The 19298-nt window shown below is 31.7% G+C and overlaps 1 protein-coding gene across 1 annotated transcript in view; it reads left to right on the top strand.

Moving 5' to 3' along the window:
- Window positions 1-2229: 2229 nt before the first annotated feature.
- The window catches only part of LOTGIDRAFT_170749 (hypothetical protein), a gene marked incomplete at both ends in the record, with an annotated part of 37586 nt that continues 20517 nt past the window's right edge, over window positions 2230-19298 (top strand). Inside the window, 19 exons of the mRNA XM_009046587.1 lie at window positions 2230-2282; window positions 2736-2833; window positions 3045-3135; window positions 3516-3585; window positions 4010-4084; window positions 4432-4530; window positions 4906-5055; window positions 5500-5568; window positions 5770-5913; window positions 6234-6392; window positions 6606-6728; window positions 7498-7681; window positions 9344-9465; window positions 10095-10161; window positions 12170-12312; window positions 12722-12826; window positions 13030-13124; window positions 17593-17695; window positions 19042-19213. Coding sequence (XP_009044835.1) covers window positions 2230-2282; window positions 2736-2833; window positions 3045-3135; window positions 3516-3585; window positions 4010-4084; window positions 4432-4530; window positions 4906-5055; window positions 5500-5568; window positions 5770-5913; window positions 6234-6392; window positions 6606-6728; window positions 7498-7681; window positions 9344-9465; window positions 10095-10161; window positions 12170-12312; window positions 12722-12826; window positions 13030-13124; window positions 17593-17695; window positions 19042-19213 — 2122 coding nt within the window. The remainder of the gene's footprint in view (window positions 2283-2735; window positions 2834-3044; window positions 3136-3515; window positions 3586-4009; window positions 4085-4431; window positions 4531-4905; window positions 5056-5499; window positions 5569-5769; window positions 5914-6233; window positions 6393-6605; window positions 6729-7497; window positions 7682-9343; window positions 9466-10094; window positions 10162-12169; window positions 12313-12721; window positions 12827-13029; window positions 13125-17592; window positions 17696-19041; window positions 19214-19298) is intronic.

Raw genomic sequence — 19298 nt, 5'->3', positions numbered from 1 at the left:
AGCCTAGGTCAGACAACAATCTATGTAGAGCTTATTGCTTGCTTTGTGGGGAGGCATAGCATGCTTACATATCTAGAGCACTACACACATTACTAGATGACAAGTCAAAACTGCAATAGCATATTTCTGTTATGCAACACCTGAGACACAATTCATTACTTTCCAGTAGCTCACTACCTAGCTTTACTTTCCTTCATATAAAAACAAAGAAAGTATATGATATGGTCTAGGTTCTGTTCCAATTTTAGTAATATTATAAGCTCTAGGTAGTGCACAATTTGAAAATGGTAAATATCTCTCAAATTTTAATTTACCAAGAATATTCTGTTGTAATTTTCATTAAACAAGTTCCTTGTTGCATTTGACAGGTTTGAATAAAACAAGGATGAACAATAAAAACACAAAGGACAAATACATTGATATTTTCTACAACAAACCACACAACAAAAAGCCCAAACCAATGTTTATAAATTCATGCACTCAAACTTACCATCCTATATAACAGTCCTCTTAGTTAGATAACTAGATAGCTGATGAAAGAAAATAATAACAATTATTTCAGAAGATAAAAATATCAACTATTTTCTGGTTTGCTTCATTGATAAATAAACTAACCAAATAAATACTGAATGATTCAAAACATTATTTTATAAATGTCTTTTATTTTTTTATGATCACTTCCTCCCAAGTGAAAAAGAGTCAGTTGTTGATTAGCTGTAAGTTAAGTGTTGTTGTACTTGATAGAGAGATGTCAGCTAAATTTCTTTCAGTTTGGCTATGAATTTGGCTTCATCAGTTAAATATTTCTGATTAGAGCTCTAGACCATTGAATTGATTGTAATTACCGGGCATGTCTGACTTGTTAATAAAGAAGGTTATATTAATAATAAACTCTTTATTTTACATGCCTTGAAGATATGTTCATTAATCTGAAGTGACCTGGTAACTCTCTAAGTAGAACTTAAATGTATAAATTAATGTTATGGTTATATTTTTAACAAGCTCCCTGTCAATATTCTATAAAGATAGTGACTACAATATTTATCGACAACAGACCACTGTTTGGTCAACTGGATTTTAAACCATGTGAGTCAGTGTCTAGTTTGGTAATCACTTCAAACAAACACACAACCTTTCACTAAAATAAACACTAGTTAGTTATAGGCTACTAGCATCTTTACGTTTAAACTGTTAGCATTTTATCTTTCTTCACAAACTAAATGGAGTTATACTGTTATAACTAGGTCTATATCTTCTTGTTTAAATTTCAATTTATTCCTGTTATTGAATGAATTAGGAAAGAGCTCCAAAAAAGCCTGTTCATCTCATTATAAGCTTGACAGTTAAACTTATAATTACAAGAACAAATGATACTTAAAACTTTCGCAGTGCACTAAGAAACCTCGGTATTTGTGCGCTTTAGAAATTGTAGGTAATGTAGGCCTTAAGTAATAATGTAAAGGGATGTTGGTTATTTTTCTTTAATAAATCTTATCTCACCTATCAGTAGAATAAAAATTACATGTATGGTTCCTTTGCCCTTGTTCCTATGATGATGTAATGCTTTGATAATAAAACTTGGTACAATAAAGAGTCAAAACTTGTAACTACAATCTGAACACACAGGATCTCTTTCATCAAATATTTTTGTAAGAAAATCTGAAATCTCTTCATTCCATTGCACCAAATCAGTTGTGTAAATATTGTAATAAATGTAAACAAACCATTTGTTTTGATCATTCGTCAAAATCTTCACACAAAATTCAGATTTTCAAAATAGAGGAACTTCATATTAAAAAAAATACAATCCCATAAAACCAATTCTTACCTTTATTAAGTTGAATTTAATTAAAATTTGAACAATTAAATAAAATATGGTACAGTTTCTTAAATGATGAAAAAACAACACGGAACTCTTCAATAAGGACTTTAAGAAGTCTAATAAGGTGTAAAAAATATGCGGTTTATAGTTTCGTATCATATTTTTATTTTATTTTTCAAGATTTTCCAGTCAAAAAACAAACCCGACTCTTGAAATTTTTGCTGAATCAAAACTGTTTATTTTGAATTTTATATTTGACTTCTCTAACTAGACCAAATTCTCATTTTTGATAATTCGAAACAATGTCTAAGTGCATCTTTAGAGCTAGCAAATCTCATGATTTAGGTCCACCGATTTTTAATTTTATCAATTTTCATATGATTTTGCTCAAAATTAAATGTTAAACGATGTTTTTTGGTGGTGACGACGAAGAACAAGAATTCTCCAATCCAGGAGGAGGGTTGGTATAGTTTTTTTCGCCGTCGATTGCTTGTAATCGATTAAAATCTAACCTCATGCAGACGACATGAATGGAAAACCTATGTAACAATTACAAGTGGGAGGGGCATGTAAAAAATATCCTTGTTCTTGTGTGGCTTCATGGTCCTTTATTCAAGACAACCGTCTCAGTTACTTGAAATTTATACAGTGTGGAAGATTTGGCAGTGACTTATTACAAAAGTCTTACGCCAGCTTTCAAATAGTTCACAAAGAAATTTATAGGGTACCCTTCAATCATGGCTTCAAAGAATTGATAGTAAATTTTGGCAGTTTTGTGACAGTCTTCATATTTATAACAAAAAACACAAGAGGTATATTATGGTATAACTTCTAATAGTTATCATATTACACCAAATATTTGAATACATGGCCCATAGCCTACTCTTCTTTTAATTTAATTTATTTTTCGCAGGTCCAAACTTTCATCATTATTTAGTTTAGATCAGAAAACTAATGTAGGGGGTAATTCCTCATTAACATACACAGCACCTAAACAACCCAAGAAAAAAGGTAAGGTCGCCAAAATTTCAAACAAATGGTGTCAACTAAGCCAAGTTTACAGCTACTACACTATTTTTGTTTTTTCAATTTATGATTTCAAATCCCTTTCACCATATATTAACAATCAAATCTTCAACTTTAGAATTTAGTTAATAATGATCTGACACAACCTGTGAAATTTCAAGATGATTGTCTTAATCAATGATTGTATATATTAAAGGTGCCGCCCCTGAAGGTCCTGCTGCCAATGCTGGTGCGGCTGGAGCTGCTCCCTCAATTCTGGTTGCTGCCGTAGTCCATGCTTATAAATAGTGAGTATTATTTAGACTTGTTCTTGGTCAGACTGTGATTCAATCAGTTATAACAAGAAAGATCATTGCTACAAAGTTTGATCTCAAAACTACCTGGTAGACAGGATCCACTATAACTGATACTATTATCTTTGAAAATATGGATGCTCTCTTCTATCTTGTTTGTCAGTTTTTGTTAGAGCTTTTTTGAGTGGTTGTGGGAACATGTCACATTGCAAAGCTGGAGGCCCCTGGATTTGTTTCCACTTGGGTTGAGATTACAATCTACAATATCAGTAACTAAAATGTGTAAACCTTGGTTGGAAATACAGTTTTATAAGAAAAAGCTATCTTTGTTTTTTGTTTTTTGACTCTGTAAATGTTTTTGTTTATATTTATAGTGTTGATGGTAAATATGCCTCACAAGGTAAACTAGGATCAGCTTTATTAGGAAACTCTGCAAGTAAAGAAGTAAGTACTGTCTGCTCATCACAATATGGAATAAGATGATTTTAAATATGAATTAGACTGAAGTTACAGAAACTTATAAAAATACTGAGTGCCATAGACAGATGATATTATATTGTTAATTTTATGAACCCAGATTTGAACTTGTTTACATTTCTTAATATATCTTGCAATTTTTCAAAGGCCATATATTTCTATCTTTTGTTTTAAGTGTTTCTCAGTGTAACTTCAAATTCGACCTAAAACTGGAAACAAATTCTTTTGATTAAATGTAAGCAGCACCTTTTGAAGAAAATTTTATAATAAGTGATGTATTTCATTAAGTTATATTCCTAACTGTCTTTATCACAAGATTTTTAAGATTCAAATGAAATAAACTGAGAATAAACAGGAAGTTAATATTTTTTTATTTATGTTTTATTTACAGTATAGAGTACTATTATATGTTAGTAAAGATAAACAAATAACTAATGCTAAAATTACACCCAATACACTGTTTACAGTAAGTTGATTTATAAACATTATTTATTTAAAATTCACATCAGTTGTAATGAATTTGATGTTGCTTAGCTTTAACTTTGTTACATTGAAATTTGATAACTTGTAAATTAAGTTTAATAAAACTCGACCAAACTGCAATTCATTGTTTTTGCACATAAGATTATTTCATCAAATAAAATTTTTAATGTCCAAACCAGTTGCTCTGATTAGAAATTGACAACACAATTCAATTTTGGAATTGTGTTACATACCTTATTTAAACCACAGATAAACTAATATTTATTGGTAATATCAGTCATACTTGTGCTTTAAGTAAATTAAATTTGTGTAATAATTTATCTTTGCCAGGTTCAAGCTAATAACTATGCTAATTTTTATGATGACGCTAGACAGAGTTGGTCTGTTATGTTTGATAGTGAAGATAATGCTGTCAAGTTTGCTAAACATGTAAGTGAGATATGATGTCACAAAGTGTGTAAGGCATCTTTGTTATTTCTTTGTTTAAGTAGTTGTCAGTAGTCCTGACAGGAGCTGTGCAGTTTGATTTGTAGTAAGTTACCTGGAAGTCCTTTGACATTTGGAAATTCAAGAACAGAGGGATAATTGTTTCTTATTTTCAGACAAATTGTCTTATTGAACATATTATGTGAGCCCATGACATGTCAACAGTAGCATCTGTAACTCCATTAGTTTAAGTTGATCATCTCTTTGTCTGTACTTTGTATCCTGAATTGATACACACACTAGTGGTGATCAAGACACATTCGTGGAATATTTTCCTCACTTATATTATATAAACTCTTCCCTATGGATGTATTATAGATATGTCTAGCCAAGGCTGTATGTAGTGGTAACCTAGACCATGTTGTCAGTCAGGATCTGGTACCAGGAGAAGGCAAGGCGCTAGAATCAGGAGATGCTGCAGAAGTCAGATATTCAGGATGGTTATTCCAAAATGGAACATTTGGTCAGGTAATTAGAAATGTTACTAAGAGAATGATTAAAAACTGTATTGAATGTACAAAAACTAACAGTCAAGCATGTTTACGTTAAAAATAGGGGGAGTATACCAGTTTCATATATACAGGAATTATGACAAAGTCTCCAATCAAATGTCTAGTGATATGTTAATTGGGTCAAAATATGACTGATAATGAATGATTTGATAAAGAACTACTGTAGCTCATGATAGAAGTAACCAGTGGTAGAACAAACCAAAATTCAGTGGTGTAAGTGAACACATCCTATAGGAAGAAACAACTATATTTAGGATAACAACTGGTCCTTGGCCGAAACCTCATGGCAATGATCTTTCCTGGATTATCAATGTAACCAATCAAATGGCATCATGTTAAGAACCAATGCTTTAACCGACTGTGCTATAGAATTATACTAAAATGTTGATTTTATTTTTAGATGTTTGACAGTAATGTGAACTCTGATAAATTATTCAGATTAAAGTTGGGAAAAGGAAAAGTGATCAAGGTAAGTTTCAATTCAAGTAAAAGCAGCAGAATTTTAATGGCTAAAAACAAAGATTACATGGTCATGCTCATTTTCGATAGCCCAAGTCAAGGATAGCATAAAACCCAAATTATTTGAAATCTTTCTGTGTATATCTGTATAAATTACCCATATGTGCTTACTTTAAAAAAACTCTTTGCTTGATTGTATTTGTATTTACAGGGCTGGGATACAGGATTAGTTGGTTTAAAGAAGGGTGGTAAGAGGATGTTGATCATACCCCCAAGTTTAGGGTATGGTGCCCAGGGCATGGGAGATCGCATTCCAGCTAACTCTACTCTTATATTCGAAACAGAACTTGTTAGGGTAAGTAACAACATAATGCATATCTATTTTATTACAGTCTTCAATAAATATCTCCAATAGGATAAGTTGGGTAAACTAAAAACAGTAAGTAAGCTACATTGGCATGATTCATCATTTGGTCAGCTAGTTTGGAATGAAGGGCTTTAATATCAAGATATGGACTTTGTACCAATGAGTCATTGAAATGAAAAGAGATTTTGTCTCAGTTATGTTTTCAATACAGTTTCTGGACTTCAATCAAGTGCTTAAGGCAAATAGGTTGAAGAAGAACTTTGGGACAGTCTTGTACACCAGCTTAGTTATATTTCATCAATTTTCAGGCAAAATTCCAGAGAGGAGATCAACCGTCTCCAGCTCCTTCCCCAGCACCTGTAGCCCCACCCCCTCAGCCAACTAGTGAAGTAGTGAATGATTTACCTGATATAGATGATCAGACTATTAAAGGTAGAACTAAATCTATAACAGAACATATGGCACAGGTGGGGTTTTATTTACTTTTCATCTCCAAACTTTTTTATTCCTTACTGTGTTGGCCAGTGTTGAGAATTGTAAATGGTAGAATTAAATCAATACATGAATCCTATCGGTTAGATCAAAGTCAGTTGGACATAAAACTCAACTTAGATGACCTATAGATATAATGATTTGTTGTCCAGTGAGGCTCACAGATTATATATATTGTTTATTGACAGCATGGAGATAGTGGTAAAGCTAAGATAATATCCAGGATGGCTAAGATGGGTAAACCAATGTTACCAATGTCAGGAGGGGTACCTGCTCAACATTCAGATGAGGAGAATGATGATGAAGATGCTGTAAGTTATATATATTTATTACATTATGTGTATATTGTTGACACCCTGTCTGTCAGTGTCTGGTGGTTAGTCTGTCTCCTAAACCTGTCTTAAATATCTCAAAAATCTGAAATATAATAACATGATTCTAGATATAAAGTTTGCATGATTGTATATGACCATGTTATTTTCACAATTTGTTAACTGCCAATATCCTAATTTCAAGTCAATAGCTTAACAGTATTATTTACTCTCTTAAAAACTCCAACGTCTTTTCATTTATTGGTGATTGGTTCAAATCACCTTCTATCTCACTGTTCAGTTCTCAATAATCTACACAGAATCTGACACTTTTGTACTATAACTACTGGGCTCAACCAGTCATATATTGATCCCAAATTACATTATTACTCAAAAATGCAGACTGCTGAGTGATTGGCTAAATAAGAAAGAAATTAAATATTTAATGTTTACTTTTATGTTCTCTTGGCCTGTCCATTGTTCAAAAAGATACCTGTACTGAAGAGATTTCTATTCAAATGATTTTGGACCAAAGTTTTTCTTAGTAATTGCAAATTTTTGCAAATCTTTTTCGAGGGCTTGCATTGATGGAAATGTTTTTTGTTGGTATAATTGTTTAAAAAGCTTATCTTTCAGAGATTCCAGATAGTTTATAATGTTTTTTTTGTATTTTGATTTGTCAACTCAGCATCTTTTCACTTTCAGTTAGAAATATTGTAGCAGAAATTTCCAAATATGACATCTTTAAATTCTTTTATTCAATTTCCAGGAAGTAGAGCAGCATTATCAACCAGAATTAGAAGAACAACCTCCACCCCAGATACAGAAACCTCAACCAGCATTCCATGTCCAGTCTTCCCAATCCTTTCAACAACCACAACATTTTACACAGCAACAACCTGGTAATCACAGTCAGCCTCCTACACCAGTTGCATTTCAACAATATAACCCTAGTAAGTTATCTTAATTCTTTATAGGGAGTCCCGAACGCTCTAACCTCAAAATACAGGGTTCAATCAAGGCATGGGTCGAGATTTTTGCACCAGGTTTCCCCCATGTCTGTGTCAACACTGCTCGCATCTCACTAATCTCAGAAATATAACCCTAGTTACCATTAGGGAACAACTGTGACTAAGTGAGTTAGACACTTGCTCTTTGACCTGAAGGTCCAGGGTTACTTACCTGCATAGGTTGAGATTTTTGCACCCAGTTTTCCCCCGTCATCCTCCAACACCACTTATATCTCAGCAATACAACCCTAGTAAGTTACTTTTAGGAAACAGCAGTGACAAGTGAGCTAGACAAGTTGCTCTCATATCCGAAGGTCCAGGGTTAATTTTTTGCATAGGTCCTTTTTTTCAACCCAGTTCCCTGGGTCATCACTGCACCAATTTAAGCTATACAATCTTATACCCCTTCTCTACACACAAGAATTATTTGTGAGCTCCCCTTGAAAATCCTGTGAGCTCTACTTGCTTCCCTCATCTAATAATACATAGAACACCACTAATTAAGATAAAAAACTAGATACATTTTTTTTTTGAGTGACAATCTTTCAAAAGCATTGAGTAGTCATGATACAAAATTTAATGTTAATAGTACAGAACTAATGATTGTTTCTAATTACATATCTTACCATCAGTGATATCGTTATAAGTTAATAAACAATAAAAATTTACGACTTATATCAACCTAAAGTGATTTGTGTGGTGCAATAATTGTTGTCAGATACCAGTGAATTAAGCAAATAAGGTTTTTACAGAAGAAAACTATCAATGTAATCCTTCACTGGGTCATTTGTCTTGTCACATGATAAAACAGAGTTATTTCCCCATAATGATAACAATATTCACATTCCTGTCTTCAATATTAATAGTAAGAGTTGTCTGTTATCAATCAAGGACTGGCTTTGTTATCACATGATATATATATATATATATAGAGAGTATAGATAATGACTATAGATAAAATATCTAACTAATATTCACTGCTGATATATCACTCAGTCATGCTTTACTCCCACAATGTGGTCACTACTTCATTATCATTATATTATAATTGATTAATTACCTATACTCAGTAATTAATGAACGTCAAAATGGAGAAAAAACATTCTAATAACAAATATTTAGGTCAGTCTCTTTTATTCACATCAATATCTATAGTAGCATTGACAGCATTGAGGTTTACAAAGTTTGAAATATCTTTCATGATAATGTACCTTTCTGACCCATTTCCACTCTTAGGTCATTCATTTTTCAGAATTATAAATAAATATCTTATCATGGACATGTTACAGATTTACATATTCAACTGGCATACATGTGAATTCTAGTCTCTGATGGGGTTTGAGTAATTGGGATTATTGAATTAATAAAATTCAAATTAACAAAACTGACATAGCTAATATTGTTTATTTAGTATTTTCTGTTTTAATTGACAACACTTTCAGAGAATCCACTTATTTCAACATATGAACTCTTCCTTTCATAACTAATATTGTTTTGTTTTTTTGAATGAATTCAGCAACTCTGTCAGAGAGTCCACATCCCTGATAATGATAATATGGCAACATTTATATTTTTCAATGTGTAAAATAGTTCATATCTTTACAGGTCCAGGTGGTAGCCTGTCTAACTATCATCAATCACCTAATTTCTTACAACATCAACAGCTACAACATCAACAACAGCAATATCAACAACAGCAACAACTTCTTGCTCTACAACAACAACAGGTATGTATCCCCTTTCACATCCTAGCAGCTGAAACCAACAGCAAGCAACTAGCAGATTTGGCATTTTCAACTTGTGAAACTTTTGTCAAGATAGTAAACTGTTAGCATCAACTAATGAAATATTCCTAAATTTTTCTGGAATTTTCCTAGCCCTGTTTCATTTTAGCACATTCAATCATCGGAGACAAATAAACAATTCATTTCATTGTTAAAAGAGGTTTTGTGAAACATTTTATGTGTATCGGAGACACAGATAGAATTAATTTTCAATTAGACAACTGTGGTTCCTGCAATTCCACTAAAACTAAGTGTTTTAGGACGTCACTAAGTGCAAAATATGCTGTATCACATAAGGACTTTACGATTAGTGACATCATGAAAGGCCTAAGTTTGGGTGGAATTGCAGGAACCACAGATGTCTGATAGAAAATTGGAATGGTGCAAATTGATGCTATCAGTGTCCCTGATACACATAAAATTTTTCAGAAAACCTCTTTACAATCCCTTTAAGGTATTAATTTCAGAATTGTAGAACAGAACTAAAAGTTCCCAAATCAATAGGTAGTATTACATTTTTATGACTGAAACTTTTATCAGATGGTTTACTATATTTTTATTAATGATTGTAGGGATATCAACAACAAGGCTATCAGATGGGAGCTGGTGGCGGAATGATGGTACAAAGTCCATATTCTGGTATGTAGCCTATTCTTTACCTGATTCTTGTTTGAATTATATTCAGCTCTATAGCAGAGTAGATACTTTTACTCCTTATTCATTCTAAAGGTCTTAGTCTTGTTTTTTGATCTAACAATTTGTGTGATTTTAACCTATTAAAAGTTTGAATGAAGATTAGTGCTTATCTTGGGAAGGGTCCATCTAGGGATTCTTGTAATGTAGCCTACTCTGCTCTTTTCAGTTTGGGTGGAATCAATAATTAACTTCTAGAATATTATTAGTGTAAAGGTTTCAATATGGTTCTCACACTGTGTTCGCAAAACCTAAATAGATTAATGATAATATGAAATGAATTCCATTCATTTACAAAATAATATTTGCATTATAAACTATCAAATCACAAGGCAAAATCTGACTCATAGCCAACCAAACTGACATGTTTCTTTCCATAACCACGTCAAATCCAAATCCTAATCCATTAATTAAAGTCCATCAGATCACAAACTCTGTGACTTGTCTAGTAGCTATCATTCAATATAGTAGATCTATGTCCACTATGGAGCCCCCATACATATACTTTAGACTATATTTACTTACATAATTTTTTCAGGTTCTTTTTATTATCCTGGTAGGATATCTTAATATCAGTTTCTAGCTTCTTAGTTTAGTCTTTATCTTAATCTCTTTTATTTCTTCATCTGTCGTCACAAATCTCACCCTCTATTTAGTTAATAGTGTCTATCTTCATTATTTTTTAAAGACAGGATTACGTTAAGGGGCCTTATCTTGAGAATTTAACTTACAGTGATTTAGTGTTCCAGTCATCTGATTGGTCAATTACTTAATCATTTGTTAAGTTTGTTTTATTATCCAATCAGATTACTGTATTTCTTTACATATTGATTCTATCTTAATAAGTTTTTGAGATTAAGGCCTCAATGCAATTTATTGACTTATTAATGTTGTAAAATGGCTAATCCCTGTCTTGAGACATTAAACTTTAATACAGGCCACTCTGTCTTCTGTTGTACTAAAACTTTCTAGATCAGTAAACAAATATTAAGCAAGAACTATCTGGGAAATTCTACTGACACAAGGAAAATTGATTGTGGTCAGAAGTATACAGGGCATGGCCTAGTTCTGGTATAGATCTGAGGAATAAGGCAAATTTTCCAACTTTCATAATTTTGTGCGTCAATTGTCAGAAAAACTTTATGACTTTTCACCATTTAATCTGAGACAAATTAGATACCAAGTATTTGAGTAGGCCCACATAGTTACAGGTGACTTCGTGTTGAACTGACTACAAAGTGAATTGTATTAAAGTTTTAAACCAAGTATTTTTTACTCTATAGATGTTGTAGAAACACAGTGTGAATCTAGCAAAGGTTATAACCCCATTCTTTTAGATTGGTGCTGGAATTTTTTTGAGCATGGTCTTTTCAGGCATTGTTTGATTTTCGTAAAAGAAATTTTCATCTGAGCCCCTTGTTAGCATGCTCTATTCAATTGACTGAAAATGTATGCTGTTTTTGGTTTATTGAATTTAGATGGAGATGAAACTTTCATGCATGTTTCTATTTTGAGTTGTAATTGTGAATATTTTTAACTAATATTGTTTCAGCTACTAATTAATTAGATTGGAATGTCTTTTCTGCAGTGTTTTCTTTTTGTTTGTTTTAAATGGCAATCCTGACCTGTATAGTATTCACATCACAAGCAAAAAAACTGAAAAACAAATGATTGTATAATCCTTTATCATCTATAATCTTGGTATCAGTGTAACTTTGAATCAATATTTTGAACTATCATCATCATCTAGTCAAATCAAAAGTCCCTATGCTTCTGTTTGTATCACTGTGGACACACTGACGGAGCCAGGTTTATGTCCGAGAGGGGGCGAGATATCTGAGATTGTCTGAATCTCTAACCTAGTTATGAGATTTTTTCCTGAAAAACTTACTGCCCCCTTACTGCTCCGCCACTGGGGATATAGTCCTGTAACCAATATTTTATAAACTTTCAGGAGCTAGCACTACCCCACCTTCTAGTCAACAATCAGCTGATGTATTTGGTCCTGTATTACTAACAGAAACTAGACAACAGAATACAGAAGTTAGAATGGCTATCAGTAAAATAGGAGACAAGGTGGATAAGGTCTATGAAAAGGTAAACAATATTTCTATACACACTTATAATGATGTGATCTTTCTTTTACACAAAACTGTAGTAGCACTTGATTGTTGAGTTCTGAACAGGTTCTGTCTATTCCAGCCCTCGATGGAAACTATATGAAACCAGATATGTCAACATTCAAAATTACCCTTCTATTCTTTTCTCCGCCATTTTGAATTCGGTCTACACCTTCTTATTTTCGGCACAGGTGAAACACAGCGGAAATCCTGTTCGAATCGCATATACAATTTTCATGTAACTTATACTTATGAAGCCTCCAACATTATCTATTCCATTGAATTAAACTGTAAAAACTAACGTACAGATATGACATCTCCAACTGAATCTGACCTGTATTTGATTGAATTGAACTGTTAAAACTCTTTTCTTTTTATTATTGTAGCTAAATGATCTACATTCAATAGGAGGTTCCTCTACATCATTAGGTATTACAGCTCCTAATATGGAAGTTACTATACTGATACAAAATGTTACTAGAATCGCTCAGGTATGTTATCAACCCTTTAATTTTCAAAGAAAGAAATAAAAAAAAATATATATATATTTTGCAAGTATAACAAATTAGGTTTACTGGAGATCCTGTCTACCATCATGTCCTTGGCCAAACCTGTTGGCATTAATCTTCTCATTTAACAGAACAACTGGAATAATAAGGAAAAATATCTTATAACTACTTGATCTGTTTTGTAGGAAAATGAACACCTTAAGAAAGATTTATTTGATAAAAGTGCTAAAATTGAAAGTCAGAATGAGAAAATAGCAGAATTATTACATAAAAATCAAAGGTAAGAACCATTAGTTTTTAAATCTTTAAACAACAGAGATATTATGTACGTCTGCATCTAATTTAAAACATTAACACAAGCAGTCTATTTATTTTGAAAAAGATTTATATTGATTTGATTACTACCAAGACTACCTCAAAATAAAGTGACCTGTTCGTAAGCAAATAACTTGTAGTTCAAGAGTATGAAACCATCAAAATGTACCCTATTTATTCCATGTACATTTCAGTATATCAATTTGTCCCCAGCCCGATGAATGACCCCCTCAGCCGGTCTGTGTCTACAAAGTAAGCTAGGCTAAAATAGTATGCTCTAAACTACATAACACCTATAGACTGATATATCAAAATTAAAACACAATTACAGTAAAAACAAAAAATACAAAAATTAAATACAAACTTAAACATTGCATACTTATAGCCACAAGAACTGGGATTTTAAATAAGCTACTGATCAGTTATAGACTCAATATATAGTTTATGAGGTTAAAGTAATACCAAGTGATAGAAATGTAACTAAACTGGTATTTAAATACTATAAAAAACCTGTTTGAGATTAATTCAGACATGTCTTTAACAACAATAATATTGATATAGACTAGGCTTAGTGTGAATACTGAGATAACTTCATTATTTATAGGGTAGGTTTTAATTGATGTATGATTATAATAACCCATGATATTATCAGAATTATTAATTTAGTTTAGATTCCAACAGTTCTATCTTCCCACCCAAACCATGGAAGTTAGACCTGTATGGCCTCTAAGTACCTAAAGTAAACTGTAGTTGTTTATGTTTTAAATTGACCTAGAATGTACAGAAATAGTTTTGCTCAACCTTAAGCCAGGTGAACACTGACTGATATTATTTACTTATCAAAATTGCAAGAAAAGCAATCGCCTGCCAACTAGTTGATCACTCAATTAAAATAAAAAAAATCACAGAATGTACACATGGCCATAGTCATATTATATTCCTGTGTATTTTTCCAGTATTTGTTTCAAAGAAATCTGGACTGAAGATTTTACTTTGATTAAAAATGCAAATTGTTTGTTTGAAACACAAATATGAATTATGAGTGATATATTTTATTGAATTAAAAACAATGTGGGTATCTTACTGTCTTTAGATCCATTTTATCTATCATAGGGTCCTGTGATATACAGATATGATTAGTTAACCATAGAACTATTATAGAATTACAATTAAATAACTTCTTAAGAAAATGAAATGAAATGAATGGAGTTTTAGGTCCTACGTTTCTGCACCATGTGAGCTAATTCAGAACGCCATGCAGGGTGCAATGAGGGAAATTTTGCCAGGACAGCGGCATTAGCCTACTCTTTTTCAATTTCCAACTGTCGAGGGATCTTTAACTTGCACAGCCTGTAGCACACGGAGCCTTGGTTTATAGTGCCATCCGAAAAACTAGACGCTTTGTCCATGTCAGCCCCTCTTACCTGCATCACTGACAGAGGACAGTGCTATATTTTGACAGTGTCAGTATTTTGAAGTTGTTTAGGTATTTATAGCCATGGTTCAGTGGTGGAATTGAAATCTGTTATTAAACCATACTGTTTTATTGCCATTATAACTCAATACTTACCCAAGCAGAGCAGAGACATTATGTTTAAAAAATACCAAATTATTCAAATTTCTTACAAGTTGAAGTTTTAATGTGTAAAGTTTCACAGTCTAATAATTTTGATCTCAAGGTTTTTTGAGTAACAGGTCCTGTTGGTTTAGTGTTTAGACAAACAAAACAAATTTTATTCAGAAGTAGTAGGATTTGTTATAAAGAAAGTACAGGTCTGACTTATACAGTGTCATAAATAGTTATTCTTACAATAGAGTGGATTGCTCGTGTTTATCTTTTGATATTTTTAACTGTCCCTGAATGTACACAGATATCTTTGATGGATTAAGTACTACCCTAGATATCTAATATAAATACATTAAATAATAGAATACAATTTTATAGTACCAGTATACTACTCCATTATTATTCCATTAGTGTTCTGTTATTTTATGTGATCTCTACCCCTAAATTTCACTAAAAGGGATTGTAAAAAGGTTTTCTAAATGTATATTGACAATGACAGCATCAATTTGCACCATTCCAATTTTCAATCAAAATCTGTGGTTCTAGCAATTCTACTGGTTTAGTGGAATTGCAGGAACCACAGACATCAGAATGGAAATTGGAATGGTTCAAATTGATGCTATCAGTGTCCTCGATACACATAGAATATTTAGAAATCCTCTTTACAATCTCTTTAAGAATTAAGGGATATACTATCTTTTCTCAACTGTGTATTACTAGGGTATCTCAGACAACTATTTACCTAGTGCACAATATTAGAGAATAAACTTTGTTTACTTGTGACGTGTTTTGACACTGTTTGACATTTTACAGCCTAAAATAGATTTGTTCAAGATTTTTTGGATTAAGATGATTGAATTAGGAATTTACTTCAAGGATATTAAGTTTCAATGTGTTAACTGGACTATTATAGATTTAGATTATAAACATAAACATTTATAAAAGTTGAAGATTTTGAAGTGGATATTTTCTCAGTTTGTGAACATTTACGCAATTTTTCTAATCCAAAGTGATAATATTTTAATCTCATATTGCGGTGAAAATATTTTTTGATATTAAACCAAGAATTCTGAAATTAAAATTTTGCTTTTTAGACAAATCTTGAAGTTTCTATGTGTAAACTGATAGTTTATATTGAGGTTGGAAAATAGTTATCAACATCTTTATCAACTTATAATTTATATATTTTAATTTGATCATCTTTAAAACCTGTTTGTGTGTGAACTTTAGAAAGTGTAAACAGTTTTATGGACTACTTCTTCTGAAATGTGTCAAGTGAAATAATTGTTAATGATCAAGTAAAACTGTCAGTGTTCTTACTACCACAAAATATTACAGACAAAAATTCTTAAGTTCACCAGCGTATTGGATGTGTATTCTTTAACCTAAACAAAATGGGAAACAGTTGGTAATTCTATTTTTTTATTAACTTAGAATTAGAAACCTTCAGGGACAAAGTACTTATAGATTTGACACATTTCCTCTTTTATTTTGTTTTAATACAATAATTTTTCAGTTCTCAATTATAACTTTACAAATGCGAACTGGGAGTCTGTAAATACAACTTAAATAAAGTGAATATATATAATCAATATAGGAAGATAGATACAGTAACTAAATGATCAGAAAAATGTCCTATCTAGGGCATCACCTTTAATTCCTCACCTCTCTTGAAATGACTCAACAATTGTTTCTAGTCATGCATAGAAAGTTGCACATTCTTGAGATGCTTTAAGGAGAATAAGATATATGATTAATAATAGCTTTATTTTGGCAACTTTCGAGGTCCTGCTGTTCAAATTGCAATGATAAATACATAGTCAAATTACATCACTGGCCATGTTATACTTTTATATTTTTATAAGTTTGTAAAAAACATCAGGACAATGTTGACTATCTAATTTCAAGTTTTCAAAGTTAAAAAATAAAGTATTTACTAGTATATTTTATGTAAATGTAATGTAAACAAATATAGGCTTGACATTTTAGTTATTTTGTCTACTGGCTCTACACATTTCAAGTCAGTAACCAAGGAAAATCCTATTTGCGAAAGACATGCAAAAAAACGTGTACAGGTCAGGAATAAAAATCTGGAGAAAATCTTTAAAAGAGAAATATGGAGCCAATAATTTTCATAGAAAAATTTGAATACTTTAGGTAATGTTAATAATAATGTTTGAACAATTTTCCTTATTTGATAGTATTATTTGATAAAAATTGAAACTATTTTCTTGTCTGAAAAGTAATTTTGGAGAAAAATAAAACTTTTATGATGGTTAACAGTCAGAATATACATGATGTCAGAATATAACAGATGCTTTTCTCTTAAGACAGGTCATGTGATTTGTCTGCTGTCATCTCTGGAAGCTCTGTGTTTCTGGTCTGGAATGGAAATCTTGAGATATGTTAACTTATTACCAAGCTGATGAATATCCTCATTCAGTCTTCTTATAATTCTAATCATTTTATAACTGTTTTATTTGGAACATTGTGTTTTTACTGGGACCAACCAATTTTGTTTTTTTTAGACCCCTACTTTATATATATATATACAACATCTGTGTATTTTACAATATGTATTAGCGTCAGGAAGCAGTATTATTTACTAGATTGAAGGCAATTTACAAATATATTATATTGTTAATCAATTTTACCCCAAATTATAAGGCTGGTACATTTGAAATAATTTTATGATTAGTTTAGGTGAAACAGACCCCTGATCTGTTAAAAGAAGATGATTTATGATTAATTTAGTAATTCATTAATCAGATAACTAGAATACTAAAATCTAATTACTTGTCTGAGTAATTGCCTCCAGAATATATTTTGCCACTAGATGAGTACTAGCTTATATTTTATATTGAAGGTTTGTGGAACAAAGTAATACACTACTAGAAGAACGAAATGAAGGATATAAACACACAGCTTCTCAATCACAGTCTAAAATATTAGAACTAGAACAACAGAAGGTAGGTATTATTTCACTTTTTAATAGCCTAACAATTCTGGCCCGGTTCCTGTTCCTGCGGAGGTGACTTAGAGATGGAATATCGGTGTGTTTATCTATACAAAGCTGAGCCATTCATTAGTCTATCAAGACATTACTGGATATTCTACAATGTCACTGTGCCCATGGAATCATTGTGTACTGCTTCGGGTTGGCAGTCTTCATTAGCATAATCAGGAGAGGAAAAAAATCGGCCTTAAACACTTAGGTGCAGAAAAGTAGTACTCAAAATCTCCATTTAAGTTTATTAGGCCAATAGGGTGCAAAAAAGTAGGACATTTAACTATGTTTAATTTAATTTGTCCAATCAGGTACAGAATACTAAGATTTAAAAACTCTATTAAACATTTCATTAGGCCAATAGGGTGCAAAAAAGCGGAACTAACAAAAACATTTCTTTAAGTGAATTGTGACCTTATTTAACTGAGCATATATTAGGTAAAATATAACACATTCTGTAAAATAACATGGTCAATTGAACAGGCTGGTAATTTTGAAAGAAGTAGTTGACAATTGGACTGTAGATAGTATACCAATACAGAGTACAGTATTATTATCATATACCTAGCCAGTAAAAAAATACTTTTGTCATTTTGTTTTGTAAGAGAACAGTTTAATGTGGCCCTTTCATGTAATTTCTAGTCTATATGTATATAGGTATACCATAATATTGTGTTCTGTTATTCAATGTTAACTTGTATTCTATTTTATTTTGATATTTTCTATTCTATTTGCCCTACATTACATATATAAAGTTATAATATTTTGTTTATTCTCAGTAATAGCTTTGACTTTAGACCTATTTTATGAGACATGTTCATGTGCACACTTTCTTTTTGATTGATTAAACCATTGGTGAAAAACTTGATAAAGTTGTTTGTTATCTTAGTGTGAGGTGAATATAGTGAAATTTGAGTAAAATAGGGATTAAATATAATATACTTAGCTGGATTTTAGAACTGTTGTGTGCACACTTTTTTTTTATCAATACCTTGATTTGCTACAAAACTTTGTAAGAGTTATTGTTCATCCAAGAGTTCACAATTCTTTGGTGCTAATTCAGAGGCTTCAAGTTTTATTTGATTGTTCAAAGTGACAAGATTTTGGAAGGGGGGTCTTCAGTCCCTACTAAAGTGAAACGAGAAAGAAATATGTAATAGTTTTGATGTATTGCAGAGACAGTTTTTGATAATATGTAGATGTACAATTTAATTTCACAGGTTTAGTTATTCTCCAAGACATGGTTACCACTTATTGTTAATTCAGAAAGGAAAAAAAAACCAATAACCCGTTGTGTATATATTATAGGTACAACTGGCCAGTGATCTAAGCGCTGCCTCAGCTCAACTCAGCTCTGTCCAACTAGAACTTGCCACATCTCGGAAGAACGAGGCTGAATTAATCCAGAAAATACAATCAACAAAAGATACGTCATACCAGTCAGCAGAGGAACGAGAGAGATTACGTGTACAACATGATGGTAACTGAATTATCTAACAAACCAACTAAAAACTTTCCTTAACATTGACATCATTAGCCACTTCTTTGTTTGAAAAATGTAGATG

This window comes from Lottia gigantea, assembly GCF_000327385.1.
Source record: "Lottia gigantea unplaced genomic scaffold LOTGIsca_103, whole genome shotgun sequence".
Lineage (NCBI taxonomy): Eukaryota > Metazoa > Mollusca > Gastropoda > Lottiidae > Lottia > Lottia gigantea.
This window is presented reverse-complemented; position numbering and strand designations above follow the sequence as displayed.